We start from the raw sequence: 8,108 nt of genomic DNA on the forward strand, positions 1-8,108 counted from the left end.
GGAGGTGGAAAGGGGGAGGTGAAGGGGACAGGGCAGTGGAGGTGAGAACAGCCTTCATGTGCAGAGGTCTGGGAAACCTGAAATTCCAGTGTTAGCATTGGACACCTCTGGAGAGAAGGAGATAAAACTGAAATAGGATGTTAGTAGTTTATGTAACGATGAGAGTTTGGAAAGTGAGAAAGTTTGGGACAGACACAGGCTGAAGAAGGCAAGGACTGGCAAGGTATAACAGGGATATCAGGACTGAAGAGAGGTGAACGATATGAAAACAAAACAAAACAAACTGATTGACAAACAGATAGTAAGGGAATTGGTGATAATAACAGCTGTTACTGTTGTGGTGCTAGAATAGGGACATAGGACCCAGAGATCCCCTCAGGGAGAGGTGGGGGGAGTGGGGGCTTGAAGAGCCCAGGGAAAGCTGCGCCCCTGGAAGGAAAGCAGTGTGCAAACTGCAAAGGGAAACTGCATCTAGGGAAGCAGGATGAAGAGGTTTATTTTCTGGTGGATATGGGTGCTTCTTACTACCCATAGATGGTTTTGTAGCAGTAGTAGAAGCTACTGCCCAACAAGAAAAGGTTTATGTTTTTTGGATTAATTAAATAAAAGTAGGAATACAACAATTCTTGTACCTGCCAGGTTACTCTGGCAAGAAATTTAATAAAACTGGAGCTAAGGGTCCAACAATATTGACTGAATAAAAACTGTAAATGTGGCTCTAACACAAACAGGAAAAACAACGTTGTACCCCCAGGAATCACAGCAATCTCAAATATGATGCACATAGGGGGGTGGGCATCAGGGCCAAACATGAAGCCCTAAATAGAAGTTAAAAGCAAGAGATTGCCCAGTCAGGGTAAAGCGGTGCCCTATAAGGATATGTGACTGTAGAAGGATAGAAGAAATAATAGATAACTTTTTGGAGTTTGGACTCCAATTTTGCAAAAATTTCTGATAGCAAGTGCAATAGTTTGGTACAAGACTTGAGGACAAGTAATGGAATTGCTGAATGGATACACTCAGTGGTGGCAAATCCATGCACCTTATTAACCTAGATAAGGAATGAATAGGTGGAGTTTACCTTCTGGATTTGAAGCATGTCTCTTCTGCCTGGTTTGGCCAATATGGGGAGAAGAGACTCAGTTAACCAGCACAGTGTTACCCAGGGTTGTGAGAACAGCTTAATGATTTTTGAGAACTGGTCAACTCGTGAGCCCGAGACCTGGGATCCTCCATCCCAGGGTGGAACTTTACTGCAGCACGTGGATGCCACAGCAACAAAAGAGAAGTGTGCAATGATCTGTGAGTCTGCTGAGTTTCTTGGTTTACAGAAAGCACAAATAACAGCAAGTGACATATTTGGGAGATTACAGCTGGACTTTGAACCTTAAGGAATGCCAGGAAAGAAGCCATCTGCCAAACCCCTGAGCTGCAAATTGCCCAGGAAACAAGTAAGGGATGGCCAGGGTGCCTGAGGGCAGTGGCTGCACTGGTGCTCAATATTCAAGAAGCCTGTAAATTTACACTGGGACAAAGGATACCAGTTCTAATATCTCATCCAGTGTTTACTGTATTGGAGGCAAAAGGGGGACATTGGCTCTCACCCCAGAGATTCCTGAAATACCAGGCCCATCCTGATAGAGCAGGATGTTGTAGAGATGGTTGTGACTAATGTTGTCAACCCAGTATTTTTCCTTAGCGGAACACCTGGAGAACCAGTATCTCCTGACTACTTTGAAACAACTGAAGCTGCACATTTCAGACAGTCAGTCAGACCTAAAGGACAAACCCCTAGAAGATGCAGAAGTTCCTGGTTTACTGACAGCTGCAGTTTTGTGAAACAAGGAGACTGTAAGGCAGTTTATGCAGTAACTGCTACTGACCAGGATCCAAGGACTATTAGCACAAACATCATCTTTGAAATCTCTAGTTCACCCATTTCAAGCTGGGGACTGGATCCTGATCCAGACGGGGAAGGAGACAAAGCTGCAGCCTGACTGGGAAGGACCGTTCCAAGTACTTCTAATGACTGAAACAGCTGTGAGGATGCCGAGAAAGGATGGACTCACTACACACTGGTAAAGGCATCCACTAGCCCTGAGGCGTGGGAACTGTTGCCACAGAAAAACCTTTAAAAGATAAGAATGAGAAGGAAATCATGGAAAGTTTTTTTATATATGCATTTTTTTATTATCATTTTAACTAACCTTTAACTTCTCCTCAAATAGGTGAATAAATTGTATGTGTAAGTGGGAAAGTATTACAACCTATATAGAACTAATGCTCACAAAAGTTTTCCATGTTGTAACAAGGAGTTTTTACTGCTGCACCCATTCGTTATCCTGATAATTATCTGGAAAATGTAAAATTTGACAGTAATGCAGGGGAGGGACCAACTGATAGTTTTGATGTGAATAAGGGACTCTTGTAGTGTATGGAATGATGTATGGTGGACAACTGCCTATTGAGGCTGGACATATACACTCCTTGAAAATACCCAGAACATCCAGGATAGGGAAGAGCTTAAAAAGGGGTAGAAAATCTCCCTAAAAACCCTGCAGTTAGGACAGTTAAGGAGATAAAAGATCTTAGACAAACACTGGAAATCAAAACAAGATACGGGGACATTAATGCCTGGGTAGAATGGATTAAATGTACTGTCCAGAGTCCCAACCGTAGCAATTGCTATGCTTGTGCATCGGGACGGCCCATAGCTCAGGTGGTGCCCTTTCTGCTGGGGTGGACCAAGGACTCCAAGAGAATGTGATGCATGATTGCCCTGTACCAAGACAAAACTGCCTGGGAAACAGAGACTGCAGATCTCTCTCTCTCGTTCCTCCAATGCCTGATACAGGTGTCAAGATCCCTCCTGCAATCTCTACAGCAGTAGGTAACCACACAGCTTGCCTCTCACGGCAGGGTGTGAAGGCTACCAGGCCTATGGGAAACTTCCTTATGCAGTGAGGTCTTGAATGTTACGGAGGACTCAGCAGGAAATTATACAAGATTGGGAATCTCCAGGGCAGATCTCTGGTGGTACCGTGGGGGAAAGATTTTATGGTCCGACTTAACCATCTCACTGGGGAGGCACCTGTGCGCTTGTTCAATGAGTTCTACCATTCACCCTGGCATTTGGAAAAGAAATGTATATAGATTCAGTCAGGTACCTAGAGGTGTCCCTGATAAATTTAAGGCAAGAAATCAAAATGCTGCAGGATCTGAGTCACTGTTTTGGTGGGTGACAATCAACAAGAACATAGAAATGATAAGGGAATCTAGATGCCACACACTGGAAAGGAATGATCTAGCAGGAGAGAAATCCTGCTAGATGAAAGAAAAGGGGGGAATGAAGAGCGAAGCAGGAATTTGGAACAAAGGGGGGCTAAAAGGGGGATAGTTAAAGGTAGTTTATAGAAATAAGTAAAGGAAGCTGGAATAAACATACCTGCTTTATAACCGATCTCTGGATTATAGAGTTTGATCCCGCAAGTCAGCACAACAGCGGACCGAAGCACGCCGGGGAGTCGCGGCTCGGCACCCGGCGCCACCCGGATCTTACAGCCAGCGAGCGACCGGCAAACAAACGGACGTCTTCCTGCCGCGCGGCCCAGCACGGCCGGAGCCGCACCGCACGATCCGGGCCGGCTCAGGCTCTGCCTCCAGGCTTTTGGGGCCGGCCGGCTGACTCCGCAGCGAGACCGTGGAGCCGCCCGGGAGCCGCCTCTGGGTGCCGGCAGCGCCGCGAGCTCCTCCCCCGGCAGCCCCTCCGTGCCCCCGCACCGAGGCCCGACCCCGTCCGCAGCGCACAGCCCGCTCCTCCCGGCCCCGCCATGTTGCATCGCCCCGGAAGTGCTCGGCGCCTCCGCCAAGCACTTCCTGTCACGTGGCTCAGGCCGGGCTGGGGGCGGCCCGGGGCCTGTTGGGGGGGGGCGGCTGCCGGGAAAGGACCCGATCATGAACGGCTCATGTCGTGTCTTTCCTCTCGCTTTCTTTCCTTTCCCTCCCCCTTTCCTTCCTCTCCTCATACGGTCTGTGCTCCAGACCCCTCACCAGCTTCGTAGCCCTCCTCTGAACACGTTCCAGGGCCTCCAAGTATTTCTTGCAGTGAGGGGCCCAAAACTGAACACAGCCCTCGAGGTGCGGCCTCACCAGTGCCGAGTACAGGGGGACAATCACCTCCCTGTTCCTGCTGGTAACACTGTTTGTGATGCAAGCCAGGATGCCATTGGCCTTCTTGGCCACCCAGGCACACTGTGGGCTCACGTTCAGCCGAGCATCAATCAGTACCTCCAGGTCCATTTCCTCCACACAGTCCTCCATCGACTCTGCCCCAAGTCTGTCGCATCACCTGGGGTTGTTGTGGCCAAAGTGCAGGACCCAGCATTTGCTCTTGTTGAACCTCATCCCATTGGCTTCAGCCCAGCTCTCCAGCCTGTCCAGATCCCTCTGTAGGGCCTCGCTACCCCCAGGCAGATCCACACTCCCAGCCAATTGAAACGTGGGACGAGCAGCTCCATTTCCAGGGAGGGACGTGAAGCCGACCGCTTCATGGCCCTGCGACTGCCAGCCCGAGCCAGGCACCTTTTGAGCAGCTACTGAAAGAGGCAGCACCACTATTCAAATGTTTGTTCCGCTTTTATTTGCAAGAAAGAGATGCTAAATGCGACCAAAATGCATTTCAATGGGAAATCAAATAGGCGGGATACTGGTAATGACTAAAGACACAGCTTCCTTAGTTCCTCTCCGCAGTCCACAAAAGGGAAAGCACGGCCATGCCTGAAAACAGGACCACGCAGTCTGTGTCCTTTGGTGCACCTCTGAGGAAGCATTCCAAGCGATTCTGCTGTCCTTTGCGCCTCACTGCTCAAGCCCTTATCGTTTCTTTTTGCTTTCCTTCTTGGCTTTCTTGCTCAGCTGTGCAGCACTTGCCTTGGGTTTCTTCACCGTCTCCCAAGTCTTAGACTCAAAACCCTCCGAGTCCTACAAGAAGCAATTGGGACACAGTCAGGGAGCTCCCTATCAACTGGCTGACAGCTGGCTTTGGGAGCTCAAGTCACCTGACCGAGCAGCTTTGGGGGCCAGCACAGGAAATCGCCTTCCTGACCTCAGGGCACATTAGAAACTCCACCTCTGTCTAGTTCCCAAAAATCCAATGCAAACCAGAGCCTAAAGTCCTCTATAGCAAGGTGGTCCTTGGCTAGTGGACCCCCTGCCTGGCAGCTCATAGGGCGCAGCAGCAGCTGCAGGATAGGACAAGCTGGCACCTCAAGGCTGCTGGAGTGCGGAAGGAAGGACAGAACCAAGTGCGGCACTCTCAGCAGTGCCGGGGCACTCTGCCGTAGGCAGCAGCTACAGACGGCTCCCTCCCAGCCCACTGCCTGAGCATTGCTATCAGTCTCACACAGCGCTACTTACTGCCTTTGGGGACTTGGAAACTGGCAGGATGATGGCCAGAACACACAGGAGCTGGAAAAGGGCTCCAAACAAGAGTCCGCAGCGCAGCACGTTCTCCATTAGTGTGGGCTCAGGGATCTCAGGTGGCGAGAAATGCAGTTCAGCAGCCATAGTGCAGACAGCCTGCTGCTCCACTGCTCTCACGGAGGCTGCCTGCTGAGAGGGGGAAAAAGGCACCGTTAGTCTCAGGCACTGCGACGGGGTCACTTCCTGCTAGCAAACATTTCCAGGCTAACTTAGAGAGCTGCTCGGAAGAGATCCAGGGCCTACTGACCCGAGAACAAAGAGGGACATCAAACTTGCATTCCAGTTCCCTTTGCCCGCCTGCCTAGGACAAGAGCCCTCAGCCTTCGGTACTGCTGCACTTGCAGGTGGGGGAAGAGAAGCAGAGAGGACGGGTGGACGTCAAATAACGGAAGAGCTTACCAGGCAAGATTAAACCTATCCCTGAGCTCCATCACACACACGTAACCACTGCCCTATTACTATCACAGCAATGTTATTCCTACCATTAAAGTTACCCACGTTCACGTACCTGGTTGTGGACGTGTTCGCGGCCTTGCTGCTGCTGTGCTCTACACCGCCAGCCACGGAAATAAAGCGAGCAGAAAGCTGATCTGTTGAAGACAGAGGAGTGAGCCGTGCTTAACCAGCACTGCTTCAGAGCACGCTTACAGTAAGGCACACCTACCTTACAATGGCAGCTCCAGACGCAGCTCCAGACTGCTCTCCTGAAGCCCAATTGCATTTCACAGCCACTCACGCGCTGCCCCTCGACAACCTGCAACACAAGAGTCACAAGCTGCAAATCCCATCCCTGGGAGATGTCAGCACATCTCCGCACTCGTGGAGCAGCGCTCACGTCTTCGGGTGAGAAAGCAGGCGTGTGCTTACCGAGTGAGCGCTGTTTGCTGCCAGCTGCTGGTAGGAACCCACCCAACTCTAAGTACGAACAGTAACCTAAGCCTAACTCTAAAACAGGAACAAAAACCTACACCTAACAATAAAACACCAACAGTAACCTAAGCCTAACTCTAAAACAGGAACAATCGTCTACTCCTAACACTAAAACATGAACAGTAACACCTACTCCTAATCAAAAACACAAACAACAACCTACTCCTAACCCTACAACTAAATTAACAAGAAAACCAACAATAAAAACAGGGCTAAGATGGGACATAGGAGGGTTAAGATGGGACCGGGGACCCGCAGAGGAGGAGCAGATGTTAAATGAAGCCTCCCGGCTAATGCCGGGGGCAGGGGCCGCGCAGATGGGAAGGAGCCCTGCGCCTGGACCAGCGATGCTGCAGCCCTGGTGGTACTGATGCGGGGCCTGGCACGGTGGTGTGGTGCCAGGCCAGCTGTGCCGCGGGCGGACCCACCTCCATGGGCTCGTCCAGAGGTGGATCCACCTCCATGGGCTCGTCCAGAGGTGGATCCACCTCCATGGGCTCGTCCAGAGGTGGATCCACCTCCATGGGCTCCACGGAGGTGGTCACGGGGCTGGTCCAGGCGCGATGGGAACGGGCTCTCTTGCCTGTCTGCTGCCCGATGGTCATGGCGGGCCCCCTCTTCCTCTTGGATCCTGCGGTCCCCGGCTCCACCTTCCCACCTCCATCCTGCCCATCGTCCAGCCTCGCTCTCTTGGCTGCCCACATGGCTGTTGACGGCCAGAGCTCGGAGAGGCGAGTGCGTTGCGTGGGGCAGCGGTGACCAAGGCGACGGCTGTGACATGGCCAGGGTTCTAAAATGGCGGCCGCGCTGCTGGCACTGCTGGCACTGGCGTTCCACATGGCATGAGGAGGGGGCTGGAGGGCAGGGCACGGCACGGCAGCCAGAAGGCACTCGCTGTGCCCAGCGGGCAGCCCTGCTCTCCGGCCAGCAAGAGGGCACAGAGGAGCCGGCCCTGAGCAAAGGGCCCTCGGCCTCCTTCGGCCTCCTTCGGCCTCCCCCTTCCACCACAAGGGAATCTCTTCGGCCGGCCCTCCCTGCTCTGCGCTCCTGGCGTCCCCTGCGGCCCCTGTGCTGTGACCAACACGAGCGGGGCTCAGGCCCAACGCCCTCCCTGCTGCCGGCCCTCCCCCATGCCCATGTGCTGCACCCACACCGGCTGCCCCAGCCCCGCAGCCCTCCTGCAGGCAGCACAGCCCCAGGCACCGGGCTCGGCCCCAGCCCCGAGGTGCTGCTGCACGGGCTGAGCCCAGACCTAAGATGCAATGACCACTCACAAGTATTGGGTTTCCCTCCTTCACACAATCACAGAATTATCAAGGTTGGAAAAGACCTAAAAGATCATCCAGTCCAACCATCAACGATACTTCCCAGCTAAATCATATCCCTCAACACAACATCCAAACGTTTCTTGAACACCCCCATGGTCGGTGACTCCACCACGTCCCCGGGCAGTGCATTCCAGTGCCTGACTACCCTTGCCGAGAAGTAATACTTCCGAATGTCCAGCCTGAACCTCCCCTGTTGCAGCTTGAAGCCATTCCCTCTAGTTCTATCACTGATTACACGAGAAAAGTGGCCGACCCCCAGCTCACTACAACCTGCCTTCAGGAAGTTATAGAGAGCTATAAGGTCTCCCCTGAGCCTCCTCTTCTCCAGGCTGAACATTCCCAGCTCCCTCAGCCGCTCCTCACATGGTC

The 8,108-nt window shown here is 52.4% G+C and overlaps 2 protein-coding genes across 4 annotated transcripts in view; both read right to left on the reverse strand.

The window, feature by feature from the left end:
* LOC140265215 (olfactory receptor 14C36-like) overlaps window positions 1-3,840 on the reverse strand; it is a 64,800-nt gene extending 60,960 nt beyond the window's left edge. Inside the window, exons 1-2 of one of the 2 annotated variants that reach the window (XR_011906219.1) lie at window positions 3,446-3,579; window positions 688-2,129 (exon numbers count right to left, since the gene is read on the reverse strand). Coding sequence is in view for 1 of the 2 variants with exons in the window: in XM_072361113.1 (XP_072217214.1) it covers window positions 3,446-3,839 (394 nt within the window). In the remaining variant the exon portion in view is untranslated. Of the gene's footprint in view, window positions 1-687; window positions 2,130-3,445 lie in introns of those variants that run through there. The other variant, XM_072361113.1, reaches the window with a different exon arrangement.
* Window positions 3,841-4,647: 807 nt separating this feature from the next.
* Window positions 4,648-6,732, reverse strand: LOC140265204 (protein MANBAL-like). Of its 2 annotated transcripts, XM_072361093.1 has the most exons (5): window positions 6,349-6,732; window positions 6,146-6,235; window positions 5,990-6,071; window positions 5,416-5,610; window positions 4,648-4,980 (listed from the first exon to the last, which is right to left on the reverse strand). In XM_072361093.1, exons 4-5 carry the CDS (start codon window positions 5,563-5,565, stop codon window positions 4,873-4,875), a joined length of 258 nt encoding a protein of 85 aa, XP_072217194.1. In that variant the 5' UTR covers window positions 5,566-5,610; window positions 5,990-6,071; window positions 6,146-6,235; window positions 6,349-6,732; the 3' UTR covers window positions 4,648-4,872. The 2 variants fall into 2 exon arrangements, with proteins under 2 accessions (XP_072217194.1, XP_072217197.1); XM_072361096.1 differs by lacking the exons at window positions 5,990-6,071; window positions 6,146-6,235; window positions 6,349-6,732 and having other exon boundaries at window positions 5,416-5,758.
* Between the last annotated feature and the right edge of the window lie 1,376 nt (window positions 6,733-8,108).

The sequence above is a fragment of the Excalfactoria chinensis genome, unplaced genomic scaffold (assembly GCF_039878825.1).
Source record: "Excalfactoria chinensis isolate bCotChi1 unplaced genomic scaffold, bCotChi1.hap2 Scaffold_71, whole genome shotgun sequence".
NCBI lineage: Eukaryota > Metazoa > Chordata > Aves > Galliformes > Phasianidae > Excalfactoria > Excalfactoria chinensis.

Bases quoted from the DNA above. Each gene is read 5' to 3' on its own strand.
- LOC140265204 (XM_072361093.1), bottom strand. From the start codon at position 5,565: ATGGCTGCTGAACTGCATTTCTCGCCACCTGAGATCCCTGAGCCCACA. The intron at 4,981-5,415 runs GTAAGTAGCGCT...TGCTTCTTGTAG, and splicing joins TTTCCAAGTCCCCAAAGGCA to GACTCGGAGGGTTTTGAGTC.